The 21,113-nt window shown below is 37.5% G+C and overlaps 1 protein-coding gene across 1 annotated transcript in view; it reads left to right on the top strand.

The window, feature by feature from the left end:
* The window catches only part of LOC140142894 (cytoplasmic dynein 1 intermediate chain 2-like), a 50,100-nt gene that overhangs the window by 22,259 nt on the left and 6,728 nt on the right, over positions 1–21,113 (top strand). The window contains 9 exon segments of the mRNA XM_072164917.1: positions 8,469–8,558; positions 9,768–9,815; positions 9,818–9,926; positions 11,038–11,137; positions 12,017–12,142; positions 12,682–12,828; positions 13,658–13,771; positions 14,185–14,318; positions 16,936–17,080. Coding sequence (XP_072021018.1) covers positions 8,469–8,558; positions 9,768–9,815; positions 9,818–9,926; positions 11,038–11,137; positions 12,017–12,142; positions 12,682–12,828; positions 13,658–13,771; positions 14,185–14,318; positions 16,936–17,080 — 1,013 coding nt within the window.

Genomic DNA, 21,113 nt, shown 5'->3' with positions numbered 1-21,113 from the left:
CTTTGCATTGATTCTCTGTGGCCTTTAACTTAAAGTTTAAGGAAGAAATAGTTTTGGTTGTACTCAGTGGATTGACCAAAAAATCACTCGACAAAATCATACCAAAATTTCTGTATTTAGTAAAATAATTAATCCTGCAACAGGTGATTCATTTGCAGCTGATGTACAGCTTTCAACCATCATTTATGAATAAAAGAACAAAATAGCATCTAACATTAAGAACTCAGCAGGTGCTGACTTAATTAACCTCATGGACAATACATGTACTGCCTATTTGACATTTGAGTGACCAAAATATATAGAGCTTTAGATGGCTCAACAATTTTAAGCGTAATCCTCTTCAGCCCTGCCCCTACTGAATATTCTTACCATGTCTATGATTGGCTCAATACATGACATGCTCCTCTTTGTAACCAATCAAGATAGTGCTTAGAGCAGGGTCAGAATTTCGAAGGCGTGAATTAGAGAATTGATTCTCGCTAAAGATTCTAAATAAACAGATTTGCGTGAATCAAAGTTGATTCCATAAAGATTTGTAGTTAACGCATGAAGTTGATTTGGGAGAATCAAATGATTCCCGCAAATTTATTCTGCAAGAATCAAGATTGATTCTCGCACTGTAAAATGAAATTCTGACCCTGTTAGAGACCGAATTATGGACTGGTAGTGTCGATGGCGTTAACTACCAATTCCCCATCATCAATTCTGAAAGCATACCAAGCAACTGACTGCTTACTGCATGGTAACAGAGAAATTAGGTTCTACTAACTACTAGTCAGATTGGGATTCCATCATGCATGTGTTCCAAATTGATTTGACCCCAACTGAATGTTACTCTAAACTTGGTTGAAGCCTTCAGGAAAAATTCTCTGTTAGAATACAAACCCTAGAAAGAGGTCTGTGGTTAGATAACATGGGAACAAAAATCTGTCAGAATATAGTATCATACCACTAAATCATTGAGTGTGTGCAATGTGCATATCTTGATTAAAGTGATGCTGATCGATAATTAGTTTTTTGAAAGGATTAAAGATCAGTTTGCAATTCACAGTATATGGCATCGTGAAAAGTAATACCAGCTTGGTTCATAGTTGTATCGAACCATGTATTACTTTTGCAAATTCATATTATGAATGCTCAAAGAAATTTTTGGCCCCCACACATGTGGGGCTTAATATGTTATCATCCAAATGGTTGTCTGCCTGCCTGGTTGTTTGGCTGTCCGAGCATAACTTAGCAAATTCATTAATCCACTATGCAGCTGCAATACAATAAACAATCAACTTCTAACACATTGATTTTCTTTTGTAAGAGAATAATGTCATGCAAGAAGCAGTTCAGGTTTAGGAAAGACTGCCGACACAACACACTCTTAGGGAGGACAGCTTGGTTAGGAAGATATATGTGATGAAAGATCACACAATCCTGGTCCAACAGCACCCACTCAAGTCTTATACATGTAGGCTTACTTTCAGCTTTGCAAGCTTGCTTGTAGTGTGACAGTTTGTCGCGCACAAGGACTTGACATATTATCCTAGCACACACTTGACTTGATAACTACATTTAGTAGTAGTACTAATGCATGATGCATGGACCATTGGAATAAAATGACCTGCATATTCTTCATATCATTTTCTTCTTCTCTCTATCATTTCACTCTACAATTCCTATCAAACTCCAATCAGGGACAAATTAGGTTGATTACTTTATACTTTATGGCACAAGATATCTGACAGAAATGTTTACAAAAATGATTATTTTGCACATGTGTAAGAAAAACTCAATTATTTATTATGTAGGAAACAATTGTTTATAAAAATGTTGCATAGTTCATCACATTGACCAAAATTGGATGTGTGATTATTGATATGACACATTGTTGTTGAAATAATTTGAATGACATAGTGAGACATATGGAAGACATGAGCTCAATCTTCCACACAGAGAGTGTGAATTTCAAGTGGGGTTGACCTGAATGGGTGTCTCCATTGAAATCTACATTGTACACCTCCTGTGTGGGAGATTAAGGCCATGGCTTCCATAATGAATGTATGGTATTCTGTTCCACTTATTCACTTGCATGACAAAGCATTTTGATTTTTGAAAACACAAACTTACTTGCATGGAAAGGAAAGTCTTCACATTACTAAATAAGCGAGGCAATTGTTGAAAACACAAAATGCAAGGATTCTACTGTTGATGGGGATGCAACCCATGAGGATGCAACCAACAGGGATGCAGCCCATGGGGATGCAACCAACTGGGATGCAACCAACTGGGATGCAACCAACTGGGATGCAACCAACTGGGATGCAGCCCATGGGGATGCAACCAACTGGGATGCAACCCACAGGGATGCAACCAACTGGGATGCAGCCCATGGGGATGCAACCAACTGGGATGCAGCCCATGGGGATGCTGCCCACTGGGATGCAACCCATGTGGGTTTGATTTTACTGATGTATGGCTGCGGGAACTCACTTCGTCCAATTCATTCGTAGGATTCTATGAATGAAAAATAGGCTGAATGAAAATTGCATAAATTTATAAGACATTAATAAATTTGCTTGACTCTACTCTGGATGTAGCATACTAAGTATGCTACATCCAGAGTAGAGTCAGTCATTTCTCATTTTCTCCATGTTTTTATTTTAAAACTGCATACATTTTGTAAAGGTAAACAAAAGGAAATTTCACAGTATGATACTTGATTTATAATTGAATTAGAAATGTGAGTATAAGTTCCTTAAGGGAAGGGGTATGAACGTTTGGACAGTATTTATTGTGGGACATTAGATCACATCAGACATATCGAATTGCATTCTGAATACGAAGAATGTCCTTCTAATATCAAATAATTTTGATTTTTTGAAATTCGCAATGTAATACACATTTTATGGCAAGTCATTAAAATTGATATTTTGATATTTAACAGTATTGAGTAAAACTTTATAAATCTGATGATTTATACTTAAAGTGTATGTAGGTGGGATGAAAAGCTGACGATCAATTGAACATTTTGACCTTTTCGTATTGAAGATATGGATTTTTTTCCCAAAACACCAAAAAAATTGGTGTTTTTGGAAAAAAAATCTATATCTTCAATATGAAAGGTCAAAATTTTCAATTGATAAACTTTTCCTCCCAGCTACATGCACTTTAAGAATATATCATTAAATTTATAAAATTTACTTCGAGGACTGTTATATATCAAAAATGTGAAAAATATCAACTTTTATAATTTGTCATAAAATTTGTATTATACCGTGAATTTCAAAAAATGAAAATTATTTGATATCAGAAAGACATTCTTCATATTCAGAATGCAATTCGATATGTCTGATGTGCTCTCATGTCCCACAAAAAAATACTGTCGAAAAGCTCAAAATGCTCATTCCGGATCCCTTAAGAACCAAAAAAAAAAAAAAAAGATTGTGAAATTTCAGCATCATGTCTTGTCAGTGAAGTTTTTTGCTTTCAATATCAAAGATTTTTTCTGCTTAGGTGTGGACAAGCAAACAACTGTTTTCTTTTCTCTTGGCTTATCTTGTGTGTGGGATACAACACCCTTTTTGGCAAATTGGACTAATTCAGTTAAACTCCATACACCCCCTATGGAAGATATGACCTGAATCTCACACATTAGGCCAGTAAATCTAGCACTTTTGGGGGCCAACTAAGGAACTAATTGCAACAGAATTTTTTTCACCACAATGCATTTCCTTGAGGTCCCCAAAGTACCATAAAAGTCCCAAAATATCCAAGTATGGGAAAGGTGCCTAATTTGCATAAATCCAAAATGGCCGCTAAAATTTCAGAAAAATCTAAATTTTGATATACCTCTACTTCTAGACGACCTATTACAATGATTTAACATTCTAAGAAGGGGTTTTTGGACACATCGAGTCCAATGGGATATGTTACAAAATGTTTACACAGCAGGATCATTAGCAAATTTTCAAAATGGCCGCCAAAATGTAAATTATCTGTATTTTACACAGGAAACACATCATTTCGTATTGTAGAATAGCTTGGAACAACTGCAACATTGGTTTTTTTTTCACCACAATAATCATTTGAGAACCCTTGAATACTATACTAATAGTACCAAAGTATCTAAGTATCAAAAAAGATGATTAATTTGCATAAATCCAAGATGGCCGCCTGCCAAAATTCAGAAAATGTAGATTTTGACATACCTTCACTTCTGGACTATTAAAATAATTTAACTTTTTAGGAATGGGTTTGTGGACATGACCCAACCATTCTTATGGAATAGGATATAAACTGACCATAGAGAATGATCACTAGCATATTTCCAAAATGGCCATAGGCCTATTTACACAACCATATCACTATGTACAACTACACTTGGAACAAATCAACAGTTTCTTTCAGCTGAATACGTAAAAATGTATTTAAGTTCCCTGAACAACATTCTAAAAGTTCTCAAATATTATAGAAAAGTATGGGAAAGATTTATTTGCATAAATCCAATAAATGTACCCAAGACGGCCACCAAAATTGCACAATCACAAAGAACACAATCTCATTGTTGGATCGTTACTCTTCCCACATAAAAAAAATCCATAAGTTAACTTGGAATTCTCCCACTGGAAGGTCAGTCAAGTGAGTCAACCAAATTGACCATACCTTTATCAACCGGAAATAGCGTAACTCCTTAAAAGACCTTAGAGTGTACAGAAGAGCTGATGTTGGAAGTGACCATAACCTGGCAATTACTACCATCCACGTAAAATATGACAACAGTAAACTGCTGGAGAGTGATGTTTTGACACGCTTTAATGATAAAATCGGTGGAAGGTTCCATGCATTAGCTGAATTAGATGCTAACACTGATGTTGATGAAGAGTGGAATGTATTTGTTGATACCGTAAATAGAGCATCAGTAGAACACCTTGGATTCAGAATGAAGAAGAAGGCAGACTTGATCTCAACGAGACAAAGGAGCTTATTGATAAGAGATGAACTTGCACATCTATGGCATTCCAAGGAAGATCATCAACATCATAATTGACTCTTATCATGCCACAACATGTGCGATCAAATCAGAGGGCTCCCTTTCCAAATTCTTCAGTATAGTCACTGGCGTAAGACAGACAGGGTGATATTTGGTCACCATATTCTGCTTGTTGGCCTTGCCATCGACTTCGTATAGAAAGCAAGAAAAGTATAACCCTTCTACCTAGGCGAAGCTTGAGGTACACGGTGGTAAAACTGGTTGATCTAGACTATGCTGACATAGCCCTCCTAGAAGATTCTGATGCCAAGATGACAGATACAACTGAAGCCATCACTTGGTCGATTCGAGCTCAGCACCTTTGGTTCCAATGGGAGATGAGCGCCTCATCAAGGTTATGGATCACTTTAAGTATCTGGGAGCATACTTTAGTGCTGCTGGATCATATACTAAGGAGCTCAATCATAGGAGTGGCAAAGCATCTGGTGCTTTTAAAGAACTTGAGAAGGTGTAGAAGGACCGGTAGATCAACTTAGACACCAAGAAGAAATTCTATAGTACATGCGTTCTCTCTACCCTTCTATATGCTTCTGAATGCTGAACCCTCACTGAAAGAGATGAGTCCAGATTAGATGCATTTGATATGAGATGCCAAAGGGAAATTCCCCGCATCAAATGGACCTAGCATATCACCAACAACTTCATAAGATCATCAGTGACGAAACAACAGAAGCTCACTACTATCATAAGAAAGCGATGCTTACAGTGGTTTGGCCATCTGCACAGAATGGATGAGAGTCGCATCCGCCCAAGAAAGCTCTACTTCTGGAATCCCACTCATGCTTTTTGGAAATGTCATCGACTTCGTATAGAAAGCAAGAAAAGTATAACCCTTCTACCTAGGCGAAGCTTGAGGTACCCGGAGGTAAAACTGGTCGATCTAGACTATGCTGACATAGCCCTCCTAAAAGAGTCTGATGCCAAGATGACAGATACAACTGAAGCCCTCACTTGGTCATTCAAGCTCAGCACCTTTGGCTCCAATGGGAGATGAAGGCCTCATCAAGGTTATGGGAGCATACTTTAGTGCTGATGGATCATATACTAAGGAGCTCAATCATAGGAATGGCAAAGCATCTGATGCTTTTAAAGAACTTCAGAAGGTGTGGAAGGAACGGTATATCAACTTAGACACCTATAGTGCATGCGTTCTCTCTACCCTTCTATATGCTTCTGAATGCTTAACCCTCAGTATTCCAGATTAGGTGCATTTGATATGAGATGCCAAAGGAAAATTCACCGCATCAAATGGACCCAGCATATCACCAACGACTTTATAAGATCATCAGTGACGAAACAACAGAAGCTCACTACTATCATAAGAAAGCGATGCTTACAGTGGTTTGGCCATCTGCGCAGAATGGATGAGAGTCGTATCCGGCCCAAGAAAGCTGGAATCCCCCAATGGAAAGAGAAGACCTGGACAACTTGGAAGAGTGTTATTTAGAGGGACTTGGATAGACTTAACACCAGGTGGTCTGTGGAAGAAGCTGAAATTGCTACGGACCATGTGGAAGTAAAGATATTTCAAAGGTTTTTTTTTTTTTTTTTCGGCAGGTGGCCATTTTGGTTTTATGCAAATTAGGCACCTTTTGCAATACTTGAATATTGTGGAGCTGTTCATGATCCATTTGTGTAATAATTTTCCAACCTATCCCATAAGACCTGAATCATTGTGTTAGGTCATTTAGAAGTGAAGATATATGTCAAAGTTGACATTTTCTGTATTTTGACAGGCAGCCATCTTGGATTTATGCAAATTAGGCATCTTTTCTATACTTGGATACTTTGGGACTTTTAGTCTGGTGTCAAGAGACCTCAAATTAATGTGGTATGGTGACAAAAATAGGTTTCAATTTGTTCTAAGTAGAATATTGCTATTCTATCATTCAAAATGATGTGTTACGTGTGTAAAAAGATTTTGGCGGCCATTTTGAAAATCTAACGATGATCTGTTTATGTAATCCATTTTTAACCTATCTCATGATACTTGTTGTGTCCAAAACCCCTTCCTAGAAAGTTAAGCCATTGTAATAGGCCATTTAGAAGTGAAGATATATCAAAATCTAGATTTTTCTGAAATTTTGGCGGCCATTTTGGATTTATGCAAATTAGGCACCTTTCCCATACTTGGATATTTTGGGACTTTTAGTATGGTATTTTGGGGACCTCAAGGAAATGCATTGTGGTGAAAAAAATTCTGTTGCAATTAGTTCCTTAGAAAATGCTAGATTTACTGGCCTACATAGGGGGTATAGATTTCAAATGGGAGTCATCTGTTCAGGTAACCCCATTTGAAACTCACACTCCCTGTGTGGGAGAATTACATGTCTTCCATAGGGGGTGTATGGATTTCAACTGGAATAGCCTAGTATACTGGCATTTCTTCTTTACTGATGTTATGGTTGACTAATTAATTTGGTGGTTTGGTTTATCAAGGGAAGGATTAAATGATGAAGTAATGATCAATGGTTTCAGAAATAAGGGTACTTGATGGTAAGTATGTTTGTGAATTAAGTTATTTTGAATATTAAATTTGTACATGGGTTATGATGTTACTGTAAGATGCCAAGTTATTCAAAATTGAGTGATGTGAACAAACAATAATATGAGATACTGAAGAACTTTTAGTTCATATTATATACTATAAACTATATATTATAAACAAAAGGTTTTTTATTACAGTGCCTTTTTTTGTAATGATATGTAAGTTATGTGTGATATGCACATATAAAAATGGTACACAAATTACAAAAAGGATATGTTCTTACCTTTTTGGTAAATCCCATAATTCTTTGCAGTTAGACCTGAGATGTCGTCATTCAATGTCACATCATTACTGCACATTTCAAAGCTGTGAAGTAACAATGTGCGCATCACGACATCTCTGGTCTAACAGCAAAGAATTATGGGATAACAGGTCCAATTCTGTCATAGAACATTGAAAAGGTTTTATTTCCATGACATATGTCAAGGAAACTGGTAGTTTTACGATATATAATGATGGGATTTACCGAAAAGGTCAATTGTGAGAGTTTATAATACATGTTGCATTAAGGGTGATGAGAAATATGACCTAGCTGAATCCAGTGAAAGAGATTTAACAACCAAATCTAATCAAATGTATGTTCAGAAACTAATCTTTCAGTACCTGTAGGAATCTTAGTGACAATATGATTGGTCAACTGTGTTTGGAATTTTGAAGTATTGTTTTATTGAACAAGATCCTTTCACTTTTTGCATGGTAATGTTGAAGCTAATACATGTATTATACACACTACCAGTTTGTGAAAGATTCCTGATCAATTTAAATACCTAATTGATTGCTACTTCATAATTTGTATAAAACAATTATTGTTTGAGTGAGTTGCCAAGTTTATCTCATCAATTGATTGGATAGCAATAATATGTTTATATTTTCCTTCAGATGAAGATGAAGAAGTGATCTCAGAACCAACTCCAGCTCCTGCACCACAACCTACTCCTGCTGAAGAGGAAAAGGAAGAAGAACCTGAAGGTAGGTACTCATTCAACACTGTGTCAGTGAACAATGATTGGGATTAATTCATTGCTTTCTTATGGGACAGCTGGTGGATTTAGTCAGGGATCGATACAAAGGGATAGGCATCCTAGTATTACATAACAAACCGGAAGATGTAGTCTAAGTCTAGACAATAGGCGGATTAGCGGCCATTTTGTCTTCAACATGATTTTATTCACATGTCCTTATACTTTAGTACACAAATATATAAGTTAACAGGTTTACAATTTTAAAATTATATTTTGTGTATACAATATATTCTGTAGTAAATCGATCAAATGACAGTGATTGTTCAGGTATTATATGCTTGATAGAATTAAATTGTCTGACCAGTTAGTATTCTCCTCCGCCGTCAGTGTGATTCCAGTCACTCCACGTACCGTGTTGCGAAGGTGGAGGAGACTAAAGCTGTATTGACGAACACGCATGCATTAAAAATGATGTAGCCTTAGTCGAACAATAGCGTGACGTAGTTCCCGGCATTGTTCCTATGCACTTTCACCCTCCTGATTTAGTCTCATGCACGTTGCACAGATATCAGCTTGTAATAGGTTAAAATACATTATATGAAAAATAACAAAAAATGAAAGACATACCAAATGCAAGAGTGCCAAGGATAGCCCCAAAAGCTTTTGCAGAGAAAAAGCTTATTTCCATTGAGTTCCTTGCAAACAAGAGGAATAAAAGCAAAGCAAGACAGCAACAATTATACCACTAAGATTGGATGAAAAGCTAAAAAATAGTTTAACCCCCCCCAAAAAAATATGAGTCCTGCCTATTACGAGTTAATCATAAAAGGACCACAAGTTCTAAATTCTTGCCCCAAGACACATTGTTGTGTTCAGTCACAATTTTTTTTCCACTTTCAACGTTTATGTGCACTGGCTCCTCTGGGGAATGAACTAAATTTGTTCATCCAATTAACCCAGTATAATAACTTTCATACATACAGAATATTCAGATTACATTCTGCATGCTTTGTTAGAGTTTATTGGACCAAAGTGCAACTTTCAAAACTGCATCTTGTCTCACTTAGGTAGCCATTGTGACCAAGCACAATGATGTAGGACATTGTTAATTGGACCAGCTGTGGAAAACAAAATAAGTTACCAATATCCTGGATAATTTTGTTATTTCATTTAAATTTTGTTTTAATGTTGTTTCAATATTTCTTCCAAATGACAGTGCCCAAGGAGTTCACAGAGGAAGAGAAGACACAGATTCTTAGTTCGAGAATTTCTCAATCTTCTTTGACCAAAGTACACGGCTTGTTGAGAGGGCACTGAGTGATCAAGTGGACATTTTCACAGACTACACTGGAAAAGCTGATGAAGATGGGGAAGGGTAAGTGGAAATCAACTGCAATTGGCTAGTACTTTATGCATATCTCACATTTCAATAGTGTTTTTATGCCTCCACCGGAGGTATTATGTTTCCTGGTTGTCTGTCATTCCATTCGTCCTAGGCTGATGTGATTTGGTGGGGTGGCAATTAGCAGCCTTAGCAGGTTTTCATTGCAAAATATTTTGTTCCTGCGGTCCTTGAAAGTCTTTGAATTTGAAAACACCATTTGAAAAGGCCTTAAAAGTCCTGGAAATTTGCACAAGGTCCTTGAAAGTCCTTGAAAATTGGAATTTTACCTAAATTATAATTTTGACCAAATTTGGGGAATGGAGAGGAGCTGTCACTTTCGTTAATATGTACCGCATGGAGAGCCGTATCATGAATTTTGTGTTGTGGTAAGTCCTTGAAAATCATGCTTTTGGTCCTTGAAAAGTCCTTGAATTTTAATGGCTTCTGGCTTCATGGTGCAGGAACCCTGGTATGTTGATGTGACTTGGCGGAGGGGTGGCAATTGGCAGTCTTCAAAATTCACTAGGTTGAAAAAAATAGATACCATCATATTTATGTTAAGCTTACTCATCTGTCAAGTTAGGTCAATCTATAAGGCGTTCGACTATGGTGTGAGAGGTGCCAGGTTCGAACCCTGGAGGTGGTTTAGAATGCTCACATGGAAAAATTGAGATAGTACAAAAATCCCCTGGACAAGGAACTTACTGCAAATTGTCTCATTTGTAACACATGAAAAACTTGGGGAGCTGATCCTGGTTGCAAAGGTCATTTGTTGAATATCTAGGGTGTGCGCTCTTGAAAGTTGCAAAGCCCCTGTGTTGTTGTTAAAATAGTTTATGGAATGATGTGGGCCGTAGCGGTCAGCGACAACCTGTAAAATGTGCGAGGCATTGTGCCTGTGCGTAGTGCACTATAAAAGGCATGAGAATTTTCAGTTTTAAAACTGAATTCATTTTTTTTAGTCAAAACCCAATTTCACATGCATTTTCAGGTTTTTTTAGGAAAGTGCAGTCTCATCTGCTATAAATCACTGCGCCTTTTTTTGTACTGAACAAGTTTTATGTGTAATTTTTGACATATATTGTATCACTTTTTGTTTTAGGGACAAGGATGCCGGTGCCAAGCTATCCTTCAATCGTCACTTCTTTGATGATCGTTGGTCTCGTCATCGCACCGTCACATGTTTAGACTGGTCCACACAGGTGAGATGATAACACCTGAAACACACACCTCACAGATGTAAAATAAGGAACCCTTTTGCATTCCACTTTCAGGTGTTATCATACAAATTGATGTATAGAGCAGGGTATTATGGGAAAGCACATCTAAAATAGAGCAGTTTCTGTTAAGAAAAGCAACTTATCCCAACTTTCCATTAATGTCGGGACAAGCAACTTCTTTTATTTATTTATTCGTTATTTATTCAGGAAATTCCATCAATACAAATGTACTGGTCTCCCTGGAAGACCTGATTTTATATATATATACATAAACATGATAATAAGAATATAAGATATATATATATTTTACAAAATGAAGGAATTAAACATGATACAAAACAATATGCAACAATGTATAGCTCAGATCAAATTATATAAAACTTACAGACCAATTCAGGATGGATCAGTCATTTTATTGTTAAAATGATACCCCAAAGAATATAAGGGAAACATAAAGGAAAACCCAGCGATTCTGTGTAAAATCATCAGAATATATGAAAGTATACTGTGATTACAAATTTCAAGCAGTGCACATTGTACATAACTATAAGTTAATTTGACTTCCTTATGCAATTGCTGTTGCTATTATCTATTGAAATTTTGATCTTCTTTTACTTATTCCTAATGTAATCGTTATGTTTTGTTGCTAGGAATGTGCTGTAAATCTTGGCATAAATGAGCTTAACAATCACCATCCTGACTCATCAGCAGGGCACTATTTAGAGGTTAATGACTGCATCAGTTGTTTTGAGGGTATTGTGAAATATCTAAACATTGTGCTTTGGAATTGAGGAATATCCAGGAATCTAATTCTTACCCATCTCCCATACTTGTTTTTTGCCCCTTGACTGTTTGTTGCAGTACCCAGAATTATTGGTAGCATCGTACAACAGTAATGAAGAATCCCCCCACGAGCCGGATGGTGTAGCCCTGGTTTGGAACATGAAATATAAAAAGGAAACACCAGAATTCATCTTCCACTGTCAGGTAAGAAAACTTGTTGGTTATGAATTGGCCAAGCATGCCCCCCGCACTTATCTTTCACTTACTCTGCTAATCTTGTACGTATAATAACTTCAACTGAATTCCAAAAAGTTAAATATTTGTAATTGTAATTCCGCTGACTTTGATTTGCAGATTGAAAAGTGTCAATTGACATACGAATATATTACATTTATGAAAGAGCATGTTACACTTGTTAATATATAGGGTTGTATATAAAAGCATCCAAAATGTTTAAAGAGGTGAGATTTATTTTCACTTCAGGAATCTGACATGATCAGTTTATGTTAGCTAGTTATCAATCCCATAAACAAGTCATATTATCTTAAATGTGACTTATCAATGGATTTGGTAATAACAGTTTGCCAACTTTGACATCAGTGCTATAAGGCCAAAAAAAGTTTATTTCCCATAGCACACAGGCATTTCGTTTTTAACAGCTTATTTTGCATATAAGAATAAGACCTGCTACAGGAAACAAACATGGTTAATGAAATTGTCATCTTTGTTATTATTCACTTCAGTCAGCAGTGCAGTCAGCAGCCTTTGCAAGATTCCATCCCAACCTTGTTGTAGGTGGCACTTATTCTGGTCAGATAGTACTGTGGGATAACCGTAGCACAAAGAGAACTCCAGTACAAAGAACTCCACTCTCAGCAGCAGCTCACACTGTAAGTACTCACCATCTTATTGTAATATGGTCACAAGTCATGAATGGGTAGTGAAGAGAATGGGGTGGGGGGATTCCAGGGGGTCAAAAATAATAAAATTTATGATTTTTAGGTTGTCCGAAGGAAAAGACCTTATCGCATCACAAGTCGTGTGTCCGTCCATCAGGGTTGTGTGCGTGCGTCCGTCTGTCCAGATGGGTGTGTGTGGGTGTAAATTTGGTCTCATATGAAGAGTTCAAATCTTATTGCAACCAAACTTGAGTCATAGCTGCAGTATGGTTGCCTTCATGTAATAGTGGTGTTCAAAGTCACACACTAAGGTCATTTGAGGTCAAGTTGTAAATAGGCTGAAAATGAAAAATCTGGACTCATGTAAACAATTCAAACTCCAATTGCAACCAACAGCTACACTATAGGAACTTTCATGTAATGGGGTGTTCACCCCTCATACACTAAGGTCAGAAGTCATTTAAGGTCAACTTGTGAAATACGCTGGAAATTAAAACAAAATTATTTCATATCTTCAGACGACATATCTGAGACTGCCATCCATATTTTTTTATGAGGAGAAACTGGGGAAAGATTTTTGACTGGTGGCTGTGGACATTTCCCCCATACCCCCTCCCACCTGGAAACCTGATGCTGAGGGGAATCACATATTTGGTTTTCAGAATATCCTACTCTGTACATGCAAGTCCTGGGTTCCAACCAGTAGTCGCCGAGTAGTCATGGGCAACCCGCTCCATCATGCCTTATAAAAGGTTCCCATTTGAACATTCAACTCTTTCCCAGAAACTTTTACTATGAATGTTTTGTTACTTTATTCCAGCACCCAGTGTACTGTGTGAATGTAGTAGGAACACAGAATGCTCACAATCTAATCAGCGTATCCACCGATGGTAAGATGTGCTCATGGAGCCTGGACATGCTCTCACAACCACAGGTAAGTTGAGCATGATGATACCTTGCATACAGGTACACACAATATATGCAGGCATAGGCTCATGACATTAAGTGTGTCAGTAAGCTTGCATATATGAATGTGTACAACCATGCACAGGCACATTTAAGTATATGCTCATAGAGCTTGGTCCGTGTCAGTGCATTTAGCTGCTGTGTCAGTTGGAAAACTGTCTTGTTACTGACATGTGTTTAGAGTGGAGTATTGAAGTAATCCTGTGTGAACTTTTTGTTCATTTTTATAAGTTTCTTTTTGAGGCCAGTTTATAATAGATACTTCACACGTAAAGCCAAAGTGTGTCAAAAGAGTTGGGTCTTGTCAACAATTGTATCAATTCTTCAAAGTTATTATTGCACACATTACATACCAGGTTATTGTGTACTTTGCTTCAACAGGATAGCATGGAGTTACAACACAAGCAGTCCAGAGCTGTTGCAGTGACTTGTATGACCTTCCCTAGTAATGATGTCAACAACTTTGTTGTTGGAAGTGAAGATGGCTCTGTCTACACTGCTTGCAGGCATGGCAGGTAATGACTGGGTTGTGATGGGTGCAGTAGGTTTGTAGGGGTTCTGTACCATAATGTCAATCAATTCTTGATGCCTAAAGGGTTGGGTCAGATGGTGCTTGCCTTTGCTGTTGTCAGGTATGTCAGGTAATGACTAGGGTATAGAACAGGGGTCTGCACTTGTGGCGCGCCATGGTTTCCCGAGTGGCATGCGGAGCCATTTAGATTTAAAAAAAAAAATTAATTAAAAAAAAAAATCAAACCCTTTGATCAAACTTCATCCATCAGGAATATCTCCAATATTCTACATTTCAACATTAAGCAATGTGATTCCCATGTTATCCATGTAAAGACAAACTAAAATAGTACAAAATGTTGCACCAAAACGGCGTCATTAGCAATTCAAATTTAAAAAATCGATAACTTCAGAGGGGGGTCACACCCCTCTGACCAACCACCCCCTCCCCACCGTGATGGCTCTCCACATTGAGTGGTGCTTTGCAGTTTTCTTTTATTATGCCTCCACCGCGAGGCATACTGTTTTTGCAATGTCCGTCCTTCCGTCCGGATGCGATATCTCGGGCATGGATGGGCGGATTGACTTCAGATTTTCAGGATAGGCGGGTCATGGTCAAAAACTCTGGCTACTTTTTTTTGGGTGAGGTTCAAGGTCATGCAGGGGTCATCTGAGGTCAAATTAGTAAACACTATCGTATGGGCATGAAACTTGGTGGGTACAGTTAACATTTATAGCCAAATTTTTGGAACGTCATTTTGGGCTCACCAGGGGTCATCTGAGGTCAAATTAGTATAAACTACTATATGGGCATGAAACTTGGTGGGTACAGTCAACATTTAGAGCCAAATTTTGGGGGGTCATTTTGGGGTCATCAGGGGTCACCCAGGAGTCATTGAAAGGTTGTTTTGGGGTCATCCAGGTGTCATCTAAGGTCAAATTCAGTCTCCTCTTTTAGGCTTGAAGCTTTGTATCAACTTGTGAATTCCACATCACTCCCTTTAGTGGAGGCATCACGGTCGACGCTGTGCGTCGAAAACCGCGACATCCGAGAACCGCGGTCCATCTAGTTTTATGTGGTACTTCAACAAATCTATTTGAGCAAGCCTGGTATAGAAGGTAGGTAAAATGCTAACAAATGGTAGCGATACACTCGCAAATGTTGCCATGTTTTAAAAAACAAAAGGGTATTGAGCAACTTAATAAACGCACTGGATGCACCATTTTATGCTGCAAATTTGACTAACTCATTTGTTGCTATGCGATCTTGTTGAAAAATACAAGCATTTGAATGATAAAGGGTCCGATTTCAAAAGTTGCAGTAACCCCTATACAAAGGATCCTCCATAGGTGTCTAGATGAGAATCCGATGCGCTACTTGCTTTATTGCATGCACCTCAAAATCATTTCTGTATGGTTAATTAATTGAAGAAAAGCAATGACAATAAAAAAAATGTAATCAACCAATGTCAGTGGGGGAATCAATCTAGATTTGTATCAACCACTACAGAAGCCATGCACAGAAAAACATTCATGAAGCAGTAAATCTTGGGTCTGCAACTTTTGAAATCTGACCCTTTTACCATTCAAATGGTAACTTTTCAATGAGGGAACAAAGCAACAAATGAGGTGTCAAAATTTGCTGTATAAATGCTGCATCTAGTGAATAATTTGCTCAATACCCTTTCGGTTTTTAACACATGGTGACATTTTCAAATGTACCAATACTTTTTGTGAGCAGTTTATTTACATTTCCAATTAGTAATGACTGGGTTGTCAGGGATATAGGCCTAAACAATTTCAGGGTTTTGCAAGAAAGTAACGATGGTTGGGTATTGTAGGTAAAGACTGGGTTACAATGGGCATAGAAGGTAGGTAAGAGTTCTGTATGATGATGACAATAACTTTCATGTCAAGTGTGAAGATTGTCACTAATACAGTGCATGCATATATGGCAGGTTGTTACAGGTGAGAAAGGTAGGCAAGAACTTTATGCTAAGGAGCATGTTGACAGTGACTGTGTGCACTGATTTAGCATGATAGATATGGATGGGGTATAGTCCATTCGGCTATCTTGAGACAGTGATGACAGTGAGTGCTACAGTGGGTGTAGTATTAAATTGTGAACATTGACTCAAAAAACTGGGTCTTTACACTGCGTGAATCAGCGTGATCAAAGGCGGTGCATCTGTACACGCTGCAAGTAACTGCGACAAAGTACTGTCTCTAGGAAGCCAAATAGTAATGGGACTGGATTAATTATAAAGCCTATTTGCCTATTACATGGAGGAGAGCCTCAATCTGGCAGCATGCACGAATGTGAATTGAACCAGCCATATAACATTATGTAAAGTTACGTAATACTTCCTTTCATATCTATTGCCAGTTCGAGGCTCTCCCCGCATATGGCGGTACCGCGTAATAGTCGAATATATATGAATCTGTTGGGAGTGAATATTGTAATACATGTTTGTGAAGAGTTTATTTGTTCTTGATTTGAATAACAACTTTGCACAAAGCAGAGAGATGATGAACTTGTGCACATTGGGCACATCTGTTGTCATGACTAAATAAAAAATTGTGACTTTGATATAAAGTTGTGTTTGTGTTTCTAATTTGCAGTAAAGCGGGTATCAATGAAGTGTTTGAGGCTCACCAGGGTCCAGTGACAGGTATAGACTGCCATCATGTGCAGGGTCAGCTAGATTTCTCTCATCTCTTCTTATCAGCATCTTTTGATTGGACTATTAAACTATGGAGTTTAAAGGTATGTGTGACAGAGTGTGTGTATTTGAAGGGTTAAGATGCAAAATGTGTTCATTCGTCAAATATAGAGAACATAATCAGAAAATATTTGCTGTTTTTTATCATACAGGGTGTCCCAAAAAAAAGAGGCCCCACATTGCGCCCTCTTTTTCTCCTATTTCTGAAACGTTGATCAAATATATTTTGGTATGTAAAGAAACCCTAAATCGTTAGCTTTAATAAACCAAAACAATTCTTTCAATCGGCTCACAATTTTTGAAGATATGCCCTCTTTAAGAAATGTACCCGTTTTTCACTCTGTCCACGGATGAGGTTTGGCTACATCAAAGATTTAAACGAAACACACGGTTAATGACATGGATTAATGGATAGATAATAGCATTAGTCTTGGGAAAGCATTCACTATTAGCGAGGATCACCAGCTAGCTTCAAACATCTTCGCAACCCCGTTTTCCTGCTGCATTCGCATATATCCGGCGCACAAGGCCTTAAGGATGATGCATAGCGCAATTAATGCAATGAGAACTAGGGCTGAAACCTGCATTAAATCACGGAGGCAACCAGGTAGAGGGCAGAGCAGCACAGTAAACTCACTTCAAAAGAACCAAAGACAAACTAAACAGCCCTTTTCAGAGCTACCTTTTATTCCAAAAAGAGAAATGACTTATGTTGTCAATAAGAAGAAAGCAAGAAACGAGAAAACATAAGTAATTGCAAGTATAGCAAAAGAAGTCCCATCCCACATCAATTTAGCCCAAATTAATGACACTTAACAAAATCCATTACCCATAAGCCCACCGGTAAAGCCCATTCCCTTAAATAAAGTTGTTATTTTATAAAGTTATAATCGAGGAATGTTTTATATTCATGCATGGTATATGCACTTTTCAATCTTTGACGTAGCCAAACCTCCTCCGTGGACAGAGTGAAAAACGGATACATTTCTTTAAAAGGACATATCTTCAAAAGTTATGAGCCGATTGAAATAATTGTTTTGGTTTATTAAAGCTAACGATTGAAGGTTTCTTTACATACCAACATATATTTGATCAACTTTTCAGAAATAGGAGAAAAAGAGGGCGCAATGTGGGGCCTCTTTTTTTTGGGACACCCTGTAGTTTGAAAAATACATCAATTGGATTTTTAAAAGTAGGGTGTCAAAAGTTACTCCCCATTCCAGAAAAATACAGAACTATTTTTTTGGGATTAAAGAAATATTATCATGTTCTCCTAAATGAAATATAGCTCAATCCTAATCATTCATTTAGTCCTAATTTTAGAGATAAAAGAAAAAGTTCACTATTTTACCAATTTCTTGAAAAAAGAGCCAAAAACATGCATTTTCGGCATATTTTCTGACAATTGAGTCACAAAAAATAAAAGACTTGGAACAAGTCTAAGCATTCAAAATCTTGAGTATATTGTCACGGAGGTATAAGTGCGTTAGTGTTATAGACCTGACGGGGAAGTCCTCTTTTGGTCTATACGCTAGCTTCGCCTCTTAAACCCAGGGTCGTGGGTTCGAGTCCCGGCAGGACGGAAGTGGCTCGAGGAGGCGCAGGATATTTCTGTGAGGGGTTTGTGGCATAACTGGTGGCAGCGGTGGTCCCTGGTGTTTCTTAACACCAGGGGGTCTATCAATCGGAAAGGGTTAGGCGTTCACAAAATGGCTGGCGAGTATGCCTTGTATCAAGGGCGACCAGTCTGGCGAGTATGCCTTGTATCAAGGACGACCAGTTTAAGCAGAGGAAGTAAGGCGCGAGGACGCGCCTTACGAGGAGGGGGGAGCATGTCACGGAGGTATAAGTGCGTTAGTGTTATAGACCTGACGGGGAAGTCCTCTTTTGGTCTATACGCTAGCGCGCTCGCCTCTTAAACCCAGGGTCGTGGGTTCGAGTCCCGGCAGGACCGGAAGTGGCTCGAGGAGGCGCAGGATATTTCTGTGAGGGGTTTGTGACAATATGCCGAAATTTTGCTCTAATTTTCACTTTTTTGTGTTACTTTAAATAAATGGTTGGTCATAAGAATGAAACATGTCTTTTTCAAAAATTAGAATGCATAAACTGAAATTAGTCTTAGTACAAGTCTTTGGGCTTGATTGTCGCAGCATACAATAAAAACCCTAAAATTGCATGTTTTTGGCCCTTATTTCCAAAAATTGGCCAAATATCTAAATCTAACTTTTATTACTAGTTAGGACTAACTAAAGGATTAAGATATTGCTATGTTTCATTTGGCAAAACAGGATAATATTTTTTAAATTCCAAAAAATTAGTTCTGTATTTTTCTGGAATAGGGAGTAGATGTTGGTGGTCTTAACTCAAAAAATTTGAAAATGACGTATATTACGTTTTACATCTGAACTCTTCATTTGTTTATATAGTCCATATATATATCCCTGTGATGGATTGGAAAGAACATACAAAATTTACAAATTGTATTTGATGTTTTGTACCTCATAATTGGTTTCCCCCATAAAAAACAGTCAGCAGTCAGATGGTAAAAAGATAATTGGCAATCAACCAATGAACTGTCTAGAATTTCTGTATGAGTGATATAATTGCATGCCTACCATTCATGTTTGGAGGCATTATTACAAGTGTGTGTATACATGTGTAAGGTTTGCCTCGTTATTTTATTTCATTTCTATCAATTCACAACACTGTATAGTGCTCTGAATGCTAGCTTTGTTGTATTTAGAATACTCTACTTTTGTCACTGTTAATTTTAATACAAAACTAGAGAAGTAATGCAGTGAATTTCAAAAAGTGTTGTGAGAAATGTGTGGTGTAGTCCTTTTTAGTTGACATATATTCCTAGAATAATAGTTATGGACTAAAGAGATACCTGTAGACTAACCACAAATAGCCAAAGTCCTAGCATCAACCGATTAGGAGGGCCATTCGATCCATGAAGTGTGACAGAGCAAACTGCTATGCACATACCGCATATTTTTACTGTCTTTTGCGTAAACTTAAAGACACGCAATACTCTATAGCATATACGGGAAGGCACGCAACGCTGGCGTGATTGCTAGATAATGAACGATTGGCCCTCATAAATATGCGAGAATTCACAGCATACAAAGCATAGGGACTTTGACTGTTGGTGAATAGTGTGTATTAATCTATGAGTATATTATTTTTACTTTTTTAGCACTAAATCACATTCTTTCTAGTTATCATTATCATTATTATTAATTGATTTTGTCAATGTTTCATTACTTAATTGTATTAACCATATCTTCCATGCACATTACTTATGAGTTTTTGTTTTATTTGCACCGTGTATGTCTTGTTGCACATTATTACATTATGCTAGATTGAAGAAGAGCAAGATGAATGGGTTGGTACTTTAAGCTTCTCCTAGTTTTAAAAAGGTTTTGGTTCCCTTTCAGCTATTTTATTATGAAGTTGTTATTTTGCATGCTGGACGGAGTAGATTTGACATATATGTAGTACTGGTTACTAGTAGAAGCATGAGTTTTAGTGAATGGAAAGATTAAGTTTGAGGTTTTAATCATTGAATCCAGAGAATTTGTCATTTATGATCTTGAGATATTTTAAGTGTATTACAATGGGACTGCTACTACATGTAATTTAGAAACATTTTTCACAGAACTGGAATATCATTTCCAAATTTTAGAGTTCAGTTCCCTACCTGACTTGCTTCAATTAAACAAGGATTATTTTTGGCTTTGTTAATTTTATTTTACGTTCTTCCAAGGCAGTCATTCATGGGAATTATATTGTTACAGACCTTTTCAGTGTGACTATCAAAATATAATTAACCAATCAATTTCTGGCTATTTCAATGCATGTGCAACAACACAGTGCCTGATTGATGTGAATACACCAGTGTGTGATTTAGGGATTCAATCATGTTTCACCGTTGTTCATCACTGTTTAACAACGATGCGGCCGCGTCGTCTGCGTGGTTTACTTGGCGAGGGCAGCTTTAGCTGCCCGGTAAGTAAACCACGCAGACGCGCCAGACGCGAAGTTGTTAAACGGTGATGACAACTGTGATGGCTA

Source organism: Amphiura filiformis, chromosome 20, assembly GCF_039555335.1.
Source record: "Amphiura filiformis chromosome 20, Afil_fr2py, whole genome shotgun sequence".
NCBI classification, from domain to species: domain Eukaryota; kingdom Metazoa; phylum Echinodermata; class Ophiuroidea; order Amphilepidida; family Amphiuridae; genus Amphiura; species Amphiura filiformis.
The sequence above is the reverse complement of the archived record's forward strand: the minus strand, read 5'-3'. Positions and strand labels throughout refer to the sequence as shown.